The following is a 23522-nucleotide window of genomic DNA, read 5'->3' on the forward strand; positions in this document are numbered from 1 at the left end:
CTTTGACGGGATACTGTTTTGGTTGGATGAATGTCGTTCATCATCCTTCTTGAGCTCATCTTTCTTAGATGCATCCTTCTTAGAGAGTGGTTTGGTATGAGCCTCCGAATGATCCTTGGTCTTGGAATGTGGCGCGGACCGGGCCCTACTTCGGGTCCTACTTGGTTCACTATATTGCCTTTCAATAGCTTTGGCAACAACATTTTCTACTAATGCTTGTAGCTCCGCACCAGTTATATGTATTCTAGTGTTATCTGGGCCTTCCTCTGAGTGACTGTTTACTTCTTCAGACTTAGCCATGTGGCTTTAGGTGCTACATAAAAGTAAGGACAAGGTCTATTTAGAAGCCTAAACAGTATTATCGTTCTTGACGATTTATTAACCATGGTAAATAAGAGCCATATTAGTTAATTAGTTTCATTCAGGACTTTTTGTTAGTTACTTTACCCTAGAATCAAATATATGTTGGCACAATAGGCCTAGTCACTTGGACAAATTTCTAAATTTGAATCTAGATTCTATAGGATTAAAATTTGAATAATTAAAACAATTAATCCTTTTCTTGGCAGGGGTCCATAAACCACGGCTGCCTTTTTGTTTTGTATGACATTAGTTATAACCCGTAGGCATTATGTCACAATCAGATTTATATATATAGAATATAAATTTTGCTAATTTATTAAAAGGGTGACATGTGTGATTTTACGGATCACACTAGCCAAGAATGCTAACATGTTTACAGATGTTAACAGAGATTGAATCTTTTCAACAGGTTCTACCATATTGGCTAGGTCTTTAATATGACATTCAAGCTAGGTTTTACCTTTTTAAGATTCTTATTATTAAAATGGTAAATTAAAATAATAATTGCTATTTTCCATTTATTCGTATATTATATTTATGCATCTAATTTAAAAATGAAAAACTTAAATTAACCATTTCAAATAAAGTTAACTAACAAGAGTTTGCCCTAAACGGGACTTTTACACAAATAACATACCCACGCAGGGGCTAAACTAACAAACAAACCCACGCAGGGGTCAAACAGAACAACATACCCACGCAGGGGTAGAACAGAAAGGAAAAACATACCCACGTAGGGGTCAAACAGAACAACATACCCACGCAGGGGTAGAACCGAAAGGAAAAACATACCCACGCTGGGGCAGAGTACAGAAATAAATGTCCTCGCAGGGACATGATTAAATAACTAGCAAACAAAGGATTTAGTAGTCCTTCTTGCTTTTTCCCTTGATTAAATCAACCATCTTCTTAAACATCCCACGATTATGCCGACGCTCTTCCCGTAACTCATGCCGCATCTCACGTCGCACATCATTTATCCCTTGAAGGATTTCTTGAACTTGTGGTGGCGACATCATCGGTGCCGGTGGTGGTAGCTGATATTGCGGTGGTTGAGGAGGCTGCGGCTGCTGATATCCATATGATGGGTATCCATAGGTCGATTGTCCCGTAGCCCAGGGACCTCCAAAAGTACTTTCCGGATTGAGAGAGTTGTAGTTCGCAGCTACCCAGTAGGGATCCTCTGTAAAGTTATAACCCGGGGGAAAAGTCGGCTCGAAGGGATTGTATGCTGCCGCGCTAGTATAAGCAGGGATTGGGTTCCCGAAGTCCTGTGGTGGTGGTGGCGCGATTGGCGCAGATGTTACTTCTGAGACGGGGTGTGAAGATTCTCCCATCTCTGGTTCTTCATGAAGCGGCGAGTATCGGCTGCTACCTGAATGTGGAGGGGTGCCGATGCGTATTCCCCCTCGTGTGGACATCCGTGCATTCCTTCCTCTTCGCCTCGGAGGCGGAGGAGGCAAAACCGGAGGTGGTGGCGGCGGTGGAGTGACTACATCACGCCGGAAATCCTCAGAAGGATTTTGCTGCTGCTGTGGCTGCTGTTGCTGGGAGTGCAAGGGAGAGTTGTGTTGTGGCTGGTGCAGGGGAGAGTTATGGTAACTAGGGGTAAATACCCAGTCATGCTGCCTAAACTTCTCCTCAAAGCTGTCGGGACCATTGTATGGTGATCCCAGAAAAGGTGATCCATCAGAAATCTCGATAGGGTGCTTCGGAGTAACAGATGGTGGCATTGAGGGATCGATATCTTCATCGACATCCATCGCATTGTCGCCAGGGAAATGGTCTTCTGGTCCAAGTGGGTTAAAACCCATAGGTACATCAAGGTAGTCAGCAGGGTTGAACAGGCCTTGGAAAACAGGTGATGGTTGGTCAAAGTGTGATTGGTGTCCTTGGAGAGGAATATAGGACTGGTGAGAGTGGTGGGGCTCATTTTCGGATTGAGGCCCAAAGGAGTGTGGGATAGAAGGCGAGGTACTCTGTGAAATCGAGTGCCTTGCGGGTTCAGTAAAAGACCTCCACAGATTCTGAGCATCTGTGTTATGGGAGCCTGAAGGTGTTCGCCTGTGCGAAGGTCCGGCTTCATGGTCGTTTGGGGCTACATATGCTCCTTGTCCCCTTCCTCTTCCTCTTCCTCTCATACGTGGCGGCATTTTGTGAACCTGTCAAAAATCAAACAAGTGACACAACAAAATATATATAAGACAAAGTTAGAAAATAAAACAAATTTTGGATATTTCCTAAGTTCTTTGTCTAGACTCGAGAATCGAGGAATGTGCAATTGTGTAACTGAGATTAAACACAAAAGGCCAGTGTTTAATTCACTCAGAGTTGGCTCTGATACCAACCTGTCACACCCCTATTTTCCACGTGTCACCGGTGGGCCCGGTGGGGAGTATAGTGACGTAGTTGGCATCATCATAGACAAACAACACAATATATAAATGCACAGCGGAAGCAAAGATAGATTCATTTCAACTTTAATAGAGTGTAATATCAAATATCACTAATTAGTTGAAACGGATCCACAGGCGGATCAAAATAAAACTAAGATATTGTTCAACAGATTTATTGTCATCCAAGCTTGCGAGACTTATTGTGGACGCTCTAGAAGACAGCCAGCCTATTTCGTGTAGTACCTGCACTTAACCTTTTGGGAAAATACGTCAGTTTACACTGGTAAATACAATTTAACTGACTCATTTTGAAAAGGTTGAAAATTGATTTAAATGCACATGGCATAAAAATATTTTTATAACTTGGAATAATTATGCAATATAATCTTGTAAGGGATTTACATGTTACTTATGCGTTCAGTAGCCCGATCCGTAGACCGGGTTAAAAATTAATAGACACACCACAATATAGAGTTATACACTGACGGGTGTACGCCTACACCCCGTGCTCAGGTCGTGGCCATCTCGTAAGATGATGCCAAGGATATCCGGGACATGGTCATTAACCCCCCAAAGGCTTTAAGCAATAAAACACATTCAAAACAAGGCATCTCAATAAATTTAACCTCTATTCGATTAAAGAATTCGATGCCGGACCAAGCGGTATTTTATATACCGTATCCCAAGCCCGTATAGGGAAAATAAGTTAAAAGTATTTACCTTGGTAAGTATAAATCACAACTAGCAAGTGAAGGTAGCTTTTACTGGTTCTTCTATTCTGGAACAAAGGTTTATAATACCTATTAGATTCCTAACGGATCTTTATTTAAGCCTAGGCTTAGACCGGTTAGTTTTAAGGACGATACGGTTCAAGCGCACGATTAAGCGAAGACCGGATAGAACGTGATTTAGACCCGACAAGTTTGGATACTTGTATAATATGGGTACGCTAAATACATTCTGGATTTTGAGACAAAAATGATAATGTTTGACCCGTTTTGGTCAATTTATGCAAACTAGTTACATAAACCGAACCAAACGCGAAAAGAGCGTTACGGGTAGCCACATAGTTTCCTGAGATAATATGCTTCAAATATGTTATAATTTCAGTAAGATAGCTTCTATTATGCCCCATGCGAGATTAAACTCAATTTACGCCTCATAAGGGCATTTTGGTCATTTAAAAGATTATAAAAGAGTTAAATTTGTAATCTGAGTTACAGGTCTGATTTATACAGTAAATATACTTAATTTAACATATCATAACGGTAGGGTATGACCTATATACAAAATTTATCATTTAAAACCAAACTATGCACCTTAGGGGTATTTCGGTAATTTCACAAGGGCTTATACGGTCAAAACTAGAAACCTGAGTTCAAAAACTTATACTTACTGTTATTTTATAAAAATATGTTAAAAACATCAGTAGGTATAACCCTTATACGCTTAATATGGTTATAGTACATACTATGCGTTAAAAACGCTTAAAAAGGCGATTTAGAGCCGTTTCCGGGTTTTCAAAAGAAAGCTGATATTTTTATATTTCCAGAATGCTCAAAATGATTTATTTAACAAATAAAATCAGTAGAAAAAGGTTTGGGGTCGAAAAGATTTATAAAACTCGTTTTATGGCCAAAAAGGTCAAAACCGGTATTAACCGAATTAAACTTAGAGACCTATGATACGATCAGCCAAAAATTAAATAAAAATCTTCGAAAATCCCAAAATATTATATAACGTCAGTTGGTAAAAAGTTTAGTATCAAAAAGTGGGCTTAAATAGGTTATACACTAATTACGCCGTTTATTTAACATAAAGCTTTAGATTTACGATATCGGGCATAACTCTAAATCTGGACCTCCAACTGATATCAAATTTTTGGTGCAAGTTTATACATCAGTAACAAAGGTTTCTACCCTTTCATTTTTCCAAAAATCGCGTTTTATAGCAAAAAGGGCAAAATAGTCATATTTAAGCATAAACCGGTAACATGCATATGAATCGGACAAGTGTTGAACCAAGTTGTAAAATCTCAGAGAGTTGTACATATATAAAAATGGTCCAAAATAAGCCCTAAGGCAGATCTCAAACATGCATGCACGGATCCGAATCGAGAGTCAAAGAAAAAGTCATTTTATAAGACTTTCGGTTCCGATCCGGGTTTATACTGAAAATTGTCGAGTTGGTCATGATAAAACATGTTCTTATATTTATTACAAAGTTATTTTGATGATCAAACAGATTGCATGTGACCTACATTACTATTTATGATAAATTTTGCAAAAACACATTCTGTTGACTTTTTAAGAAAAGCTTTGACTCGACAATCATCATGCTTAGAGTGAGAATCTGAAAATACCCTTTTGAGGGTTTGTTACCTACATAAATACCAACTTGTAGGTACCTTCAATTTGATAAATGACTGAGCCATTTTCGTTTAATCGTAAAGTCAAACTAAATTTACGACGGATTGACTTTCGGCTAATAATCTAAGCTAGAACGAATTAGAGAAGAGTATGAACACTTACAAGAGTCCTAATAAAGCTTAGAGATCACTAGGAAGGTGCCTTGTCGTCCAGAAAGCTCCAGGAGTTGATCTTGTGAATTTTGAAAATGCAAGAGTTCTTGGTTACAACTTCATGTCCCCTTTTTATGAAGGTTTTTAATCTGATTTATGGTGATGCAGGTGTTGTAAGAAGGTTACAAGTGTCCTCAATTGCATGTAAGCCCATTGGTGAGCTTGGGAGGTGATAACAGCTGTAAACAACTCGCAAAACAGACCTGAAACTGGCATTTGTAGGTTTTCTGTCGCTGGGCAGGTCACGCGCCCCGCCTAAAGGTCCCCAGGCGGGCCGCCTGGGTCTTCTGATCCACTAAAACTTTTTCAAAGTTTGCGTTTTGGTCCCTGGTCCTTGCTTACAAGGTTTTGGCCCTCTATCTTGCTCATTAGACCTTCAAACTTGATTTTTAAGGACCTTGGGACATTTACAAACATGGTAAAGTCTTTGGTTAACTTTGCGCTCACCCGAAAAGTCATGAAATTCAACGTTGACGCATTTAGCCCTTCGTGTACGGTTTTGATCATAACTTTCTCATACGATAACGAAACTTCACGAAATTTTTACCACATATCCTAGTGAGTATATTCTATCATTACAAAGCTTCGGGTCTGCCAAAAGATCACTCAGAGGTATAAATTCAACATGTTGATACGTTTAGCCCCTGTAGTTTGTAATTCCTCACTTTCTTACATTTTCCGCTTCGTATGATCCATGATTTAACCGTTTGAGACTATAAACATTATGTAGGGTTATTTTAGATCCTATTTATCCATTGTTGACACTTTAGACCCTTATATTCCATAGTTTTACTGTTTGTCAACTTTAGTCCCTCTACAGTATGTTTTCACACATTCAAAGCCCATGACACGTGTCATTGCATTACTGGACGTAAATTTCCGAGGTGTTACACGAACCAACTCTTGTGCTTAACCTTGTCTTTTATTCTCGCACCATAGGTCATCATGCTCAGCCTCCTGTGTGCACATTCAAAACCTTCATGGATTGCTGACCTAGCACTTTCAGCGGCACAGAAGGAGCTGTAGGCCTCCTTCACTGGTTCGAGAAGCTTGAGTCTGTTTTTGAGAATGCCCCCAAGATCGAAGAGTGAAATATGCTACTGGAACACTCGAAGGAGCTGCACTAACCTGGTGGAAGGCACAGGTTCAATTGCTTGGGTTGGCGGTTGCTAACGCCACCCCATGGAACGGTTTCAAGGAACTGATTAGAGAAGAGTACTGCAGTCGTGACGACATCCACAAACTGGAGGTAGAATTTTTTCAATCTGAAGATGACGGGATCTGAAATTGAGGCATACACGAAGAGGTCAAATGAGCTAGCCATCTTGTGCCCTACTATGGTGGACCCTCCCTACAAACGCATTGAGCTGTACCTTAAGGGCTTGGTGCCAGAAATTCAAAGCCACGTAACCTCAGCTAACCTTGGCACTATACAGCAAATCGTCAAGTTGGCTCATCGTCTCACTGATCAGGCAGTTGAGCAGAACAAACTGCCCAAACGTATTAGCGCCACTACTCTTGATGCTCCCAACGACAATAAGCGCAAGTGGGATGGAAATTTGGGCAAGGGTTCTACTTCGGCTCAATCTCAGCAGCGAAAGACAGACGAGTACAGGAGCCTCGGTCAGCAGCTTTCTGGGAATCAAGGTCAGGGTGGGTACAAGGGAAATCACCCTAAGTGCAATCGATGTAATCTGCACCACAGCGGCCAGTGCAACAAGGGTCGTTGTCAGAGATGTCACAAGCTGGGTCACGAAGCCAAAGATTGCAGGAGCCCACGCCCTGTGAACCAGAATCGCCAACAACAACAACAAGCTCCACAGAACCACCAGCAGCAGCATCAGCAGGGAAATAAAGGATGCTTTCAGTGTGGCACTGAAGGCCACTATAAGAGGAACTGCCCCCAACTGAACCAGAATCAGAACAACAACCAAAGGAATGGGAACCACAATGGATACAACAATGGAGGCAACAACGGAGGTAACAATAATGGCAATGGTGCCCATGGTCGGGTGTTCGTGATTGGTCAGGGAGAAGCAAGGAACGATCCCAACGTGGTGATGGGTAAGTTTCTTCTGGATGATTTCTTTGTTACTATTTTATTTGATTCGGGTGCCGATACTAGCTACGTGTCCTTAAAAGTTAGCCAAATGCTTAAGCGCACTCCAACACTTTTGAACACCAAACACACAGTAGAAATAGCAAACGGTAAAAGTCTTGAAGCCACACACATAGTTAAGGGTTGTAACCTCGTCCTAGCTGGTCAGACCTTCTCCATCGATCTTATTCCTATCGTTATGGGTAGTTTTGATGTTGTCATTGGGATGGATTGGCTGTCTCAGTATCAAGCGGAAATTCTTTGCAACGAGAAGATTGTCCGCATCCCTCGTCCTGGTAGAGAACCCCTCGTAATTCGTGGCGACAAGAGTGGTGCTGTTGTAGGTATCATCTCATTCCATAAGGCCCAGAAGTGTTTGTGAAAGGGCCACACCGCTATCCTAGCCCTCGTTACTGATGCATCCGCGGAAGAAAGGAAGATAGAAGACATTCCTATTGCACGCGACTTTCCAGAGGTATTTCCTGAGGAATTACCTGGTCTTCCGCCTCATCGACAAGTCGAGTTTCAAATCGAGCTAGCTCCTGGAGCAGCGCCCATAGCTCGAGCACCCTATCGTCTAGCTCCATCAGAACTTGAAGAACTTTCTACGCAACTAGAAGAAATCTTGGAAAAGGGATTCATACGTCCTAGCTCTTCGCCTTGGGGAGCTCCAGTGTTATTCGTGAAGAAGAAGGACGGTACCTTCAGGATGTGTATAGACTATCGCGAACTTAACAAGGTAACAGTGAAGAATCGTTATCCTCTTCCACGCATTGATGACTTGTTCGACCAGTTGCAAGGGTCGAGTTATTATTCTAAGATTGACCTAAGGTCAGGCTACCATCAGCTGAGAGTCTGGGAGGAGGACGTCTCCAAAACAGCATTCAGAACTCGTTACGGCCATTACGAGTTTCTAGTTATGCCTTTCGGATTAACGAATGCACCTGCAGTCTTCATGGACCTCATGAACCGAGTGTGCAAGCCTTACCAGGATAAGTTTGTCATAGTGTTCATTGACGACATCCTGATCTATTCTAAGAGTCAGGAGGAACATGAGCAACATCTGAGGCTTATTCTGGAACTTCTTCGAAAAGAGCAGTTGTATGCCAAGTTTTCGAAATGTGCCTTTTGGCTTCACGAAGTCCACTTTCTAGGCCATGTGGTAAACGAGGATGGGATTCATGTAGATCCATCCAAGGTTGACTCGATCAAGAACTAGCCTGCACCCCGCACACCCACGGAAATCTGCCAATTCTTGGGTTTGGCAGGATATTACAGAAGGTTTATCAAAGATTTCTCAAAGATTGCGCAACCTCTCACTTCACTGACTCAGAAGGGTGTCACCTACCGTTGGGGTGATGCACAGGAGTCCGCATTTCAGCACTTGAAGGATAGACTCTGTAGCGCACCTATCTTCTCATTGCTTGAAGGCATGGACGATTTCGTGGTTTATTGCGACGCTTCCATCCAAGGACTTGGTTGTGTGTTGATGCAACATGACAAGGTCATTGCCTACACATCACGCCAACTTAAGGTTCATGAAAGGAACTACACTACACACGACCTGGAATTGGGAGCAGTTGTTTTCGTACTTAAGATATGGAGACATTACCTGTACGGTACCCAGTGCACCATTTAAACCGATCACAGGAGTCTCGAGCATATCTTCAAGCAAAAGGAATTGAATATGCGACAACGCCGATGGGTAGAGCTCCTGAATGACTATGAATGCGCTATCAAGTACCATCCGGGCAAGGCCAATGTTGTGGCCGACGCCCTCAGCCGAAAGGATACTATACCTAAGCGTGTACGTGCGTTACAGCTTACCATCCAATCTAACCTTCCCGCTCAGATTCGCGACGCTCAGGTTGAAGCATTGAAAACAGAGAACATCAGGGCTGAGTCCTTACGAGGATCGAGGAAATGGCTAGAACAAAAAGAAAACGACGCCTACTATGTTAACGGACGCATCTGGGTTCCACTTTATGGAGACTTACGTGAGCTTGTGATGGATGAAGCACATAAGTCTCGTTATTCAGTACATCCTGGTTCGGATAAGATGTACCACGACCTAAAAACTACATACTGGTGGCCTGGTATGAAAGCCAGCATAGCAACCTACGTCAGTAAATGCTTGACTTGTGCTAGGGTCAAGGTCGAATACCAGAAACCATCAGGCCGACTCCAACAACCAGAGATACCTAAATGGAAATGGGAGCAAATTTCCATGGATTTCGTTACCGGCCTGCCCAGATTTCAACGCAGAAATGATACCATTTGGGTGATCGTGGATCAACTGACCAAGTCTGCACATTTTCTGCCTATCAAAGAAACGGATAAGTTTTCTACTCTAGCAGACATCTACCTAAAGGAAGTAGTATCAAGGCACGGAGCGCCAACCTCCATCATTTCTGATCGTGACGCGTGTTTTACTTCTGAACTGTGGCAAGCTATGCACAACTCTTTTGGCTCACGTTTAGATATGAGCACCGCGTACCATCCACAGACGGATGGGCAATCCGAACGCACCATCCAAACCCTTGAAGAGATGCTTAGGGCATGTGTAATCGATTTTGGTAATGGCTGGGAAAAGCACCTCCCGTTAGTGGAGTTTTCATATAACAACAGTTACCACACCAGTATCCAGGCCGCTCTGTTTGAGGCATTGTACGGACGAAAATGCCGATCACCTCTCTGTTGGGCAGAAGTTGGTGACAGTCAAATCACTGGCCCAGAACTCGTAGTAGATACAACAGAAAAGATTGCTCAGGTACGACAGCGAATGGCGGCAGCTCGTGACCGTCAGAAAAGCTATGCCGATAAGCGAAGAAAACCACTCGAGTTCCAGGTTGGGGATCGAGTGCTACTCAAAGTCTCACCTTGGAAAGGTGTAGTTCGTTTTGGCAAACGAGGCAAACTCAATCCGCATTACATCGGACCATTCGAGATCATTGAGAAAATTGGTAAAGTCGCTTACAGGCTGAACCTACCTGAAGAACTCAGTGGAGTTCACAACGTATTCCATGTGTCGAATCTGAAGAAGTGTCTGTCAGATGAGACCCTCATAGTTCCTCTCAAAGAGCTCACAATCGACGACAAGCTGTGATTCGTCGAGGAACCAGTAGAGATTACAGATCAAGACGTTAAGATCCTCAAGCACACCAGAATACCTCTCGTCCGAGTTCGTTGGAATTCCCGTCGTGGCCCAGAGTATACCTGAGAACGAGAAGACCAAATGAAACTCAAGTATCCCCAGCTATTTAAGAAAAGTGCAAACACTACTGAGACTGAAGCTACTGCAGAATTTCAGGACGAAATTCCAAATCAACAGGGGGATGATGTGATACCCCAGGAAAACCAGGAAACCAACGCAACTTAACTAGCTTCCTCGGTAACCACGTGCTAAATTTCGGGACGAAATTTTCTTAACAGGGGGAGAATGTGACAACCCTCGTATTTGCATGTATCCGTACGATTATTTAATGATAATTAAAGTGCTTAGTGACTGTGTTGAAATATGAGCAATGCTCAATTGATTAAAATATAAGCAATGCTCAATTGATTATCGAGAGCATATGCATGGAGTTAAACTCGATAAATTATGAAAGAAAAGGTTTTGAGGACGAAACCTCTTTAAGGGGGTAGACTTGTAACACTCCGAAAACGAGTTTGGTAATCAAACCCCGTTAATACTAAAAGACGGGTAAAGTACCGTTAGTGGTAAAAGTAACCCGGAAAATATTAGGATTTAAATAAATAATCCTAATATTTATGAAAAATCGGATAAGAACTTTCAAGAGATGAAATGGATAAAAGGCCCGAGTAAACGGAACTTAAAATAAAACGGGTTATAACTCCCGGGACCCACCAAGTAACTAGGAATATTAACCTAGTTAGTTAGTGTCTTGACATAATAGAGCAAATATGGTTAAAATACCCTTTAAATAACTTGGTAAAGTATAGGGACCAAAGGTGACAAACTTGAAACAAGTTTGTATTAAATAAAACATTCTGTCACACCCCGATTTCCACGTGTATCACCGGTGGGCCCGGTGGGGGATTACCGTGACGTAGTTGGCAACAATATAGTCAAACCACACAATTATATAAATGCACAGCGGAAGCTTAAAGATAAATATATACTTCAACCTCTGGTTGTAATATCAAAATGTATTACAGAAGTCGAATGTATCCACAGCGGATCAAAATAATAAAATATTGTTCATTCAGATACGGCATCGAGTTTGCGAGACTATTCGTGATGCCTAGGAAGCTATTACCAGCCCATTTCGTATAGTACCTGCACTTAATCTTTTGGGGAAAAATACATCAGTTTACACTGGTAAATACATTCAACTGACACATTTGAAAATGTTTATTAAAATTGATTTGAATGCACGAGGCACAAACTCTTTTATAACTTGGGAAAATTATTAAAATCTTGTGAACGTATTACATGTTCTTTTATGCGTTCAGTAGTCCGGGTCGTGCCGGGTTAAAGATTAATAGACACACCACATTGCGTAAAACCGTAGTATAGAAACCAACGGCTACGTCTTTTAATTAAATGTCGACAATATATACCGGGTGAACGCCTACACCGGGATGTCGATGGTCGTGGCCATTTCGTAAAATGATGCCAAGGATATCCGGGACAACGGTCATTAACCCCCCAAAGGCTTTTAAGAAACAAAACTGTTTAAATGAGCCTATCATAATATTTAATTAACCACCTAAGCGATGGAAGATATGATGCTCAATCAAGCGGTAAATATTATACCGTATCCCAAGCCCGTATAGGGGAAATAAGTTAAAAGTATTTACCTTTGCAAGTATTATTCCTTAGTTTGATTAAATCACCGATAGCTTTTACTGGGCTCCTAATCTGGAACGAAGGTTTTAATTAACCTCTTAGAATCCTAACGGGTCTTATATTGGCCGTAGCCTAGACCGGTTGGTTCCGGAATATAAATATGGTTTAATCGCGCGAAAAGGCGACAACCGAGAATGGAGTGTGATTCTGCCCCAATCAAGTTCAGAGACTTGTTTTATATGGGTTCAAGGTTCACACTCTGGATTTTTGGGGTCCAAATAATATAATTTGACCCGTATCGGCTAATTTACGAAAACTAGTTTCATAAGCCGAACCGTGCACGCAATAGGCGAAACGGTTAACCATGAGAGTCTTACGCTTATTTCCTAAGTCAATATGCCTTAAAGAGGTTGTGGTATCAGTAGGATACCTTCCGTGATGCCCGTAACGAGTTTTAGTTAATATTACGCCCCGTAGGGGCATTTCGGTCATTTTAAAGACTTTTAAAGAGCTTTTCGAGTTCTACAGGAAATCTGAGTTTCCCGAATAGTTTATAAAGTCTAAAATACTTTATTTATTATTTAAAATCAGTAGCAACTGGAATCGGGTCAAAAGACCTTGTAGAACTCAAGTTTTGGCCGAAAAGGGCATATTCGGTATTTACCGAACCGTAGCCATAACCGCAAGTTATGAGCAAGGTAAAATTTATTAAAAATCTTTAAAATTCCGAAAATATTATTTTATAACAGTGGGTAAAAGTTTTGGTGACGAAATCTTGGTTTAGATAGGCGTTATGCTAATTGCGCCGTTTATTACAAAAGTTTCTTATAAATGCGCTATTTAGCATAACTCTCATTCTAGACCTCGGATTGACGTGAAACTTTAAGGACATGCTTATAATTTAATAAGCAAGGTTCTGTTCCGTTCACGTGTCCGAAATACTCGTTTTATTTTCAAAAGGCCGTTACGGTCAACTTTTAGGCGTTTGACGGAAATGCACAAAAGACTCGGACAATTCATGAACCGATCACAGAGGTCTATACCATCATGTAACCTGGTCCTAAGAGAGTCCTAAGGCATATCTATTCCTTACTAAAACGGGTCAGAACTGAAGTCAAAGCAAAAGTCAAACTTTTGCGACATTCGGCTCCGAACCGGGTCAATATAGCAAATGGTCGATTCAAACGAGCGTAAACAAGTTTATATACTTAATATCATGTTTTATGAGTGCCAAAACAGGTTTCATAGCATATACATTACAGATTGTGTATAAAACGGCAAAATAGCTTTCTGTTGACTTTTTAAGTGCACGTTTGACTCGACATTTGACATAGTTAGAGTGATGATCAGAGGGAACCCTTTTAGGGGTTTATTACCCACATAAATACCAACTCAAAACTACTTTTGATCCGACAATTCACTGGACCATTTGTGAATTATCGTTATGACAACCGTTAGTTACGACGGTTGAGTTTATAAGCTAAATCTATGGAAATATAAGACCAAAATGGATTTGAACGACTTACAGAAGTTGTATCTTGCTTAGAGAGCAGAGAAGAAAAGCTTGGGAGCTTTAGAATGATCAGTAGGTGAGTGTTTGAGTTGTGTGAATGTTATAAGCCAAATGTGGCTATTTATAGTGCAACAAAGCCCTCAAGATCATCACACAACACTCTACACTGATCATGGATGATGGGCAGGTGTCCCATAGAGCTATGGGTCGAGTAGGGGGCGCCCATGCCTCTCTTATTGCATGTTTGATCGTTCATGAGCTCAAAAGGCAAGAAAATACAAACTTTCTGCATCTGGGCGTCCCACGCGGCCCGCATGGAGAATCCATGCTGCTTTTACGCGGGCCGCCTGAGATTCAAATTTCAGGCGAGTAAAACAGGTGGCTCGCGGCCCGCCTCAACTTAAGCCTAATCCTTACGCGGGTCGCGAGAGGTTAAAATTTCAGGTTTTTAAAATCTTTTGTAATGATTACGAAATCCTGATAATTAATAACGAAATCTTTCGTAATGATTTACTTGACCTTTCGGGTTTGAAGGGGTAACTTTGCGGTTTGGCCCTCGGTTAATTACGACTAAGGACCTCGTGTTATTTACCCGTGTTGTTACCACACCCGGTTAGTTTATTAATTATTCAGAAAGCCTTAACTTTCATTATTGACGCTTTTAACCCTTCTTATACGAATTCGATTATAACTTTCTCGTTTTAAAACGGAACTTCGCGGAATTTATACAATATGTTCTAGTGAGCGTATAATACTGTTACAAAGCCTCGGGAGCGTTAAAGGGTCACTCAGAGGTATTATTAAACATGTTGACACAGTTAACCCCTGTAGCTTGTGATCTCTCACTTTCTTCCGCGTTTCGCTTCCGTACGATCCATGATTTATTCGTTTGAAGGTACAAGCACCATTTAGGGTTACTATACAGTATATTTACCCTTTGTAGACATTTATAACCCTCGAATTTACATACTTTCAAGGTTTGTCAAAATTAGTCCTTTATTTAATATCAATGCCACGTGTAAATTAATGACACGTGTTAACACATTATTGGACACAAAAATTCGAGGTGTTACACATTCAAACACCAAAACACACACTCTAAGTGTGTGTTCTGGTCGCAAATTACAGAGGTGTTACATTTCCTACCGTATAATGCCTCGAAAGGCGCAGCCTTTATGCTGGTATGGTAGCTATTATTGTAGGAGAATTCGATTAGGGGTAGGTTCTTATCCCAGTTACCACCTAAATCGATCGTACATGCACGAAGCATGTCTTCTAGCGTTTGGATAGTACGCTCACTCTGACCGTCCGTCTGTGGATGGTAAGCCGTACTGAAATTTAAACGCGTGCCCAAAGATTGCTGGAAACTCTTCCAGAAATGAGATGTGTATCTAGTATCCCTGTCGGAGATAATAGACACAGGTATGCCGTGTAAGGCTACAATCTTATCAACATATAGTTGGGCTAACATATCGGAGCTATACGTCTCCTTGATGGGTAAGAAATGAGCTGATTTAGTCAGCCTATCAACTATAACCCATATTGTATCGTTTCCTTTCCTAGTTTTGGGTAACTTGGTTATGAAGTCCATAGTTACACATTCCCACTTCCACTCGGGAAGCTCAGGCTGTTGTAGCAAGCCAGACGGCTTTTGGTGCTCGGCTTTGACTTGAGCACAAGTCAAGCACTTTGCTACATGGGCGGCCACAGACTTTTTCAAGCCTATCCACCAATATTTCGCCTTTAAATCTTGATACATCTTGTCTGCACCGGGATGGACAGAATATTTGGAACTATGGGCTTCCTGGAGGATAACATCTCGTAGTCCTCCATAAATCGGAACCCATATACGTCCGTTCAGTCTAAGGATTCCATCCTTGCTAAGAGTCAACTGCTCCTCAGTTACTCCTAACTTTTCATTAGGATAATTAGCTTCCAACACAGCCTCTCGCTGTGCAGCTAATATCCTTTCAATTAAATTGTTCTTGACCTCAATGCTCTTGGCATTGATTCGAATAGGTTTTACCCTTTCTTTCCTGCTCAAGGCATCAGCGACTACATTCGCTTTGCCGGGATGGTACCTGATCTCACAATCATAGTCATTCAAGGTCTCCATCCAACGGCGCTGCCTCATGTTCAACTCTTTCTGATTGAACAGGTGCTGGAGGCTTTTGTGATCAGAATAAATCACAAATTTAATACCATAAAGGTAATGCCTCCACAATTTCAGTGCAAATACAACGGCACCCAACTCCAAGTCATGGGTGGTGTAATTCTTTTCGTGCACCTTTAGTTGTCTTGAAGCATAGGCAATCACCTTGCCCTTCTGCATAAGCACACACCCCATGCCTGTGTGTGATGCATCGCAGTAAACTACGAATTCATCTGTACCTTCCGGTAATGTCAACACAGGTGCGTTGCTTAGCTTCTGCTTCAGAACTTCGAAGGACTCTTGCTGCTTTGGGCCCCAAATAAACTTTTCCTTCTTCTTGGTTAGGGAGGTTAAGGGTGCAGCAATCCTCGAAAAATTTTCAATAAACCTCCTGTAGTATCCTGCTAACCCCAGGAAACTACGAATTTCGGTAGGCGTCTTTGGCTCTTGTCAGTTCATGACTGCCTCTTCCTTAGCGGGATCCACTTGGATACCACGCTCACTTACAACGTGACCTAAAAACTGAACCTCTCGTAGCCAGAATTCACATTTCGAGAATTTGGCGTAGAGTTTCTCACGCTGTAGTAATTCGAGAATGCAACGGAGGTGCTTCTCGTGGTCAGCTTGGCTTTTGGAATATATAAGAATATCGTCGATGAAGACGATGACAAATTTGTCCAAATACGGCTTGCAGACGCGATTCATGAGATCCATGAACGCAGCCGGCGCATTTGTGAGCCCAAAAGGCATCACTAGGAACTCGTAATGACCATAGCGAGTCCTAAATGCTGTCTTATGTACATCTTCATCTCTGACCCTTAGCTGATGATAGCCCGACCTCAAGTCGATCTTTGAGAAGTAGCTCGCTCCTTGCAGCTGATCGAACAGATCGTCGATCCTTGGCAAAGGATATCTATTCTTTATGGTAACTTTGTTCAGCTCACAGTAATCGATGCACAACCGCATCGATCCGTCCTTCTTCTTTACAAATAGGACAGGTGCTCCCCAGGGAGACGAACTAGGTCTGATAAAAGCTTTTGCCAACAGTTCATCCAACTGGGTTCTTAGTTCCTTCATTTCAGTAGGAGCTAGCCTGTAAGGTGCTCTAGCTATAGGAGCTGCTCCTGGTATGATATCTATTCTGAATTCCACTTGTCTATCTGGTGGTAAACCAGGTAGTTCTTCAGGAAAAACCTCGGGATATTCAGAAATGACAGGAAGATCCTCGATCTTCGGCTTAGGTTCTTCAATTATCACCTGAGCCATGTAAATTACACAGCCTCTGTTCAAACATCTAGAAGCTTTGAGCATAGATACGTCCTCGGGTAATCCGTACTGCGTATCTCCTCGAATGGTAAGTGATTCACCACTCGGAGTCTTTAGCAGTATATGCCTTTTGCCGCAATTTGGGCCTGATTACGGGATAACCAGTCCATGCCTAGAACAATGTCGAAACCCGCTAGTTTGAAGGGAAGTAGAGATAGGGGAAAAGAATGGTTCTTAATGGACATTTCACATCCCTCTAGCACAGTGGAGACGGTTTCTATCGTGCCGTCTGCTAACTCTACCTCGTATTTCATATCTAGGGTTTTGATCGGCATGTTCAATAGTTTACAAAACTTTTGGTCTACAAAGGACTTATCAGCGCCAGAATCGAAGAGTACTCTTGCAAATATATTATTTACGAGAAAAGTACCTGTAAGCACATTGTCGTTCTGTACTGCTTCCTTTGCATCCATGCGGAAGACTCTTGCGTTTGTCTTCTTGGTCTCTTCCGCCTTCTTGGCGTTCTTAGGGCAGTTACTCTTGATATGCCCCTTTTCATTGCAACCGTAGCAGGTTGCGTCCTTGATTTTCTTACAATCCACCGTCTTATGATCCTTGGACTTGCATAGTCCACAGGAGGAAGTCTTTGGTTGTGACTGTGAATTCGATGCAAACCTGCACTTCCCAGAGTGGGGTTTCTTGCAGATTTTGCAGTTGGGTCTTTCACCAGCCTGCCCATCCTTCTTCGTCTCCGACCCTCTTTTGCCATCACCGTTTCCACGGTGCTTCTTCCCAGATCTTCGTGAGATATCATCCTCACGTTTCCTCTTCTCAGCCTCCTTGCTCCTTAGCGTCCTCAGACGGACAGCATCTAAAGTTAGAGACAAGGAGAGGTCAGTAACTGACCTGAAGGTCGTCGGCCGAGAGGCCTTTACGCTAGCCTTTATCGCAGGCTCCAAGCCTCCAATGAAACGGTCGATTCTTCTAGACTCTGGTGTCACAAGGTACGGAACCAGGCGAGACATCGTATTGAAGCTCGTCAAATAAGCCTGGCAGTCCAGGTTCGTCATCACCAGTGACACAAAGTCAGCCTCGATCTTCTCAACCTCATGCTAAGGGCAGTAGTTTTCCTTAATGAGAGCAATAAATTCCTCCCATGTCATCTTGTATAAAGCAGACTTACCTGATGCCTGCACCAACGCCCTCCACCATGCCAGGGCCTCGCCTTTAAATGACTGGGACACAAACTTCACCACATCCTTCTCTGCGCACCCACTGATGTCCACAATAGTGTCCATCTCATCTAGCCAGGTGATACAATCAACAGCACCTTTCTCCCCCGTGAATTCCCGGGGCTTACAAGATACAAAATACTTGTAGGTGCAACCCTTGGCACCAGATGCATCAGTGTACTCTCGTTCACGACGAATACTATTTTCAGCTGACGAGTGATTGTCGTCATCCTTCTTGGGTTGAGAGGGTGGTTTGGAGTGTGTCTTTGGTTTGGAGGGTGGTTTTGTTACAGATCTGCTACGAGACTCAGTGTATTGACGATCAAGAGCTGCCTGGACAGCATTGTCAATTAGAGCCTTTAGCTGTGCGCCTGTCAAATGCACTGGCGCATTGTCGTAGTCATCTTCATTAGTATGGCTATTCTCTCCATTGGGATCCGCCATTGTAACTTGAATCTGTTACAGAAGATAACAAAATTTTATTCAGGAGATTATTATATAATTGTCTTTTATGACAATTTGTCAACCATGGTGACAGAGACCATATTTGGTTATCTTATTACTCACTTAGTTTTAGGATTTGAATACATCCTATTTTAGCTATAACAATAATATTGGCGGCATAAAGCCTAATCACGAGGATGTTTTATATTATTAGCCGAGATTTCAGAGAATCAAAGGCATAGAGATTTGAACCGTAGTCCTTTTACCTCTTTCTGACAGGGAGTCATAGACCACCACTGCCTTTTGTCTTTATAAGACAATTATTACGGCCCATAGGCACTACACCTCTAATGGATGTTTTAATATGGTTGGCCCGTAGGCACTACATCACTTAATGGATGATTTAATAAGGTTTGGCCCGTAGGCACTACATCACTAACGGATGTTTTAATAAGATTGGCCCGTAGGCACTACATCACTAATGGATGTTTAAATAAGGTTTGGCCCGTAGGCACTACATCACTAACGGATGTTTTAATAAGATTGGCCCGTAGGCACTACATCACTAATGGATGTTTAAATAAGATTGATCACCTTCATTGGTGATTTAACTCACGATTTATAAATCATTTAGTTGGGTTTTGAAATCCTTAAAGGATTATTGTATAAGAATGACGCGTGTGATTTTAACGAATCACATATGCCATGATTGTTAACATGCTTGCAGCGGTTAACAAGGAATCTGAATCTTTTAACTAAGTCCTACCATCTTGACCGGATCTTAAAAGACACCAGGCTAGGTTTCACTCGTAAGATTCTTTATTTAGGCAGATCAATTTAAAAGGAATGGTTTTGATTTATTTCATACATATTAAAACAAAACTCATAACATACATTCCAAAATCTCAAATACAATCACATATTGCCCTAAATGGGTCTTTTAAATAGTACATACCTCCATAGAGGTTTTAAAAATGAGTGACAAGTCCACGCAGGGACTAATATAAGATAGGTGTCCATGCAAGGACTAAAAGATAAGTCCACGTAGGGACTGAAATATGATAAGTGTCCACGCAGGGACTTATTTCAAAGTAGAAATTACATTAAGTACAACTATTAAGGGCTAGTGGTCACGTTTCTTCTTTTTGCCCTTTAGTAGGTTCGCCAAGCCTTTGAGAAATCCTCGGTGGCTCTTTTTCTCTTCTTCGAACTCTCTCTCCACACGATCTAGTCGATGGAGTATCTCTTCCTGTTCAGGAGGAGAGAATCGTGGTTGTGGCGCTTGTTGCGGAACTGGAGGTCTGGGAGGTATTGGATACCCATGAGCTGAGTAGTCCGGTGGTCCCATGTTCCCATGAGCTCCGTCAGGGTAGCGTGCATTATATCTAGCCGACACCACATATGGGTCGCGCTCATAATTGTAGTTGTAATGTGCTTGTGACGGTTCGAACGGGTTGTAAGCCGTTGGACCCGTGTAAGCAGGTATGGGTTGGTCATACCCAAATGGTGGCGAATTTGGTGCAGCTGGTGCAGAGTTCGCCTCATGTATAGGACTTGAAGGTCCTTCTTCTTGTAGTGGCGGATAGTGGCTACTACTAGAGTGTCGAGGGGTGCTGAAGTGGATACCCCCTCCTCCTCGTGTGGACATACGAGCATTTGTCCTCCTACGCCTTGGCGGATCAGGCATTACTGGTTGTGCCGGTGGCGGAGGTGGTGGCATAACTGCCACAAAGCGTGAATCCTCAGAGGGATCCTGTGGATGTTGCGGTTGTTGTGATGTCTGTTGAGGTGGTGTGTAGTACCATTCATGTCGGTCGAACAACGCTTGGAAACTATCTGGTCCCTGATAGGGTGTGCCATGGAAGGATGACCTATCAGAGACTTCTATCGGATGCGTGGGCGTACCACGAGCAGGTTCTGTTGGATCAGTATCTTCATCCATATGGTCTTCGGAGAAGTGATCTTGTGGCCCTAATGGAACAAAGCCTGAAGGTTCCTGTATGTAGTCAGCTGGATTAAACTGACCTATGAAGTATGGAGTAGGGTCGTCGTAATTTCGGTGCGATACCGAACGTTGTAGAGGTATGAAGGAAGGTTGTGGGTTGTTGGGATCATTTTCTGAGTTTGGCCCAAAGGAGTGCTGGTATGATGGCGTCGAGCTGTGCGAGGTGGAATGCCTCGCGGGTTCGTAAAGGTCTCTTCGTCGTTGTGGTTCTTCGCTCCTTGTCATCGAAGGAGGTCTTGTACCAGAAGGTCCGGCTTCATGATCGTGATGAGTAACGATCTCCCCTCTGCCTCTTCTTCCCCTTCCTCTTCCTCGGAATATAACAGGTGGCATTTTCCTGCTCCAAAACTTATTAAAATCGAAATGGAAATAAAGACAAAAAGGAGTATTAATCCGAATTTGTCCTAAGTTATTGTCTAGACTCAAGTATGTGCAATTGTGTCATTGAGATTAAACACAATAGGATAGTGTTTAATTCGCTCAACGTTGGCTCTGATACCAACCTGTCACACCCCGATTTCCACGTGTATCACCGGTGGGCCCGGTGGGGGATTACCGTGACGTAGTTGGCAACAATATAGTCAAACCACACAATTATATAAATGCACAGCGGAAGCTTAAAGATAAATATATACTTCAACCTCTGGTTGTAATATCAAAATGTATTACAGAAGTCGAATGTATCCACAGCGGATCAAAATAATAAAATATTGTTCATTCAGATACGGCATCGAGTTTGCGAGACTATTCGTGATGCCTAGGAAGCTATTACCAGCCCATTTCGTATAGTACCTGCACTTAATCTTTTGGGAAAAAATACGTCAGTTTACACTGGTAAATACATTCAACTGACACATTTGAAAATGTTTATTAAAATTGATTTGAATGCACGAGGCACAAACTCTTTTATAACTTGGGAAAATTATTAAAATCTTGTGAACGTATTACATGTTCTTTTATGCGTTCAGTAATCCGGGTCGTGCCGGGTTAAAGATTAATAGACACACCACATTGCGTAAAACCGTAGTATAGAAACCAACGGCTACGTCTTTTAATTAAATGTCGACAATATATACCGGGTGTACGCCTACACCGGGATGTCGATGGTCGTGGCCATTTCGTAAAATGATGCCAAGGATATCCGGGACAACGGTCATTAACCCCCCAAAGGCTTTTAAGAAACAAAACTGTTTAAATGAGCCTATCATAATATTTAATTAACCACCTAAGCGATGGAAGATATGATGCTCAATCAAGCGGTAAATATTATACCGTATCCCAAGCCCGTATAGGGGAAATAAGTTAAAAGTATTTACCTTTGCAAGTATTATTCCTTAGTTTGATTAAATCACCGATAGCTTTTACTGGGCTCCTAATCTGGAACGAAGGTTTTAATTAACCTCTTAGAATCCTAACGGGTCTTATATTGGCCGTAGCCTAGACCGGTTGGTTCCGGAATATAAATATGGTTTAATCGCGCGAAAAGGCGACAACCGAGAATGGAGTGTGATTCTGCCCCAATCAAGTTCAGAGACTTGTTTTATATGGGTTCAAGGTTCACACTCTGGATTTTTGGGGTCCAAATAATATAATTTGACCCGTATCGGCTAATTTACAAAAACTAGTTTCCTAAGTCAATATGCCTTAAAGAGGTTGTGGTATCAGTAGGATACCTTCCGTGATGCCCGTAACGAGTTTTAGTTAATATTACGCCCCGTAGGGGCTTTTCGGTCATTTTAAAGACTTTTAAAGAGCTTTTCGAGTTCTACAGGAAATCTGAGTTTCCCGAACAGTTTATAAAGTCTAAAATACTTTATTTATTATTTAAAATCAGTAGCAACTGGAATCGGGTCAAAAGACCTTGTAGAACTCAAGTTTTGGCCGAAAAGGGCATATTCGGTATTTACCGAACCGTAGCCATAACCGCAGGTTATGAGCAAGGTAAAATTTATTAAAAATCTTTAAAATTCCAAAAATATTATTTTATAACAGTGGGTAAAAGTTTTGGTGACGAAATCTTGGTTTAGATAGGCGTTATGCTAATTGCGCCGTTTATTACAAAAGTTTCTTATAAATGCGCTATTTAGCATAACTCTCATTCTAGACCTCGGATTGACGTGAAACTTTAAGGACATGCTTATAATTTAATAAGCAAGGTTCTGGTCCATTCACGTGTCCGAAATACTCGTTTTATTTTCAAAAGGCCGTTACGGTCAACTTTTAGGCGTTTGACGGAAATGCGCAAAAGACTCGGATAATTCATGAACCGATCACAGAGGTCTATACCATCATGTAACCTGGTCCTAAGAGAGTCCTAAGGCATATCTTTTCCTTACTAAAACGGCTCAGAACTGAAGTCAAAGCAAAAGTCAAACTTTTGCGACATTCGGCTCCGAACCGGGTCAATATAGCAAATGGTCGATTCAAACGAGCGTAAACAAGTTTATATACTTAATATCATGTTTTATGAGTGCCAAAACAGGTTTCATAGCATATACATTACAGATTATGTATAAAACGGCAAAATAGCTTTCTGTTGACTTTTTAAGTGCACGTTTGACTCGACATTTGACATAGTTAGAGTGATGATCAGAGGGAACCCTTTTAGGGGTTTATTACCCACATAAACCAACTCAAAACTACTTTTGATCCGACAATT

General features: G+C 42.0%; 1 protein-coding gene across 1 annotated transcript; it reads right to left on the reverse strand.

The window, feature by feature from the left end:
- Positions 1–479: 479 nt before the first annotated feature.
- On the reverse strand, positions 480–2177 carry LOC110892805 (extensin-like). Its single transcript, XM_022139951.2, has 2 exons — positions 1266–2177; positions 480–518 (listed from the first exon to the last, which is right to left on the reverse strand). The coding sequence occupies exons 1-2, from the start codon at positions 2175–2177 to the stop codon at positions 480–482; spliced, it is 951 nt and encodes a 316-aa protein (XP_021995643.2).
- Positions 2178–23522: the final 21345 nt, after the last annotated feature.

The sequence above is a fragment of the Helianthus annuus genome, chromosome 12 (assembly GCF_002127325.2).
Source record: "Helianthus annuus cultivar XRQ/B chromosome 12, HanXRQr2.0-SUNRISE, whole genome shotgun sequence".
Lineage (NCBI taxonomy): Eukaryota > Viridiplantae > Streptophyta > Magnoliopsida > Asterales > Asteraceae > Helianthus > Helianthus annuus.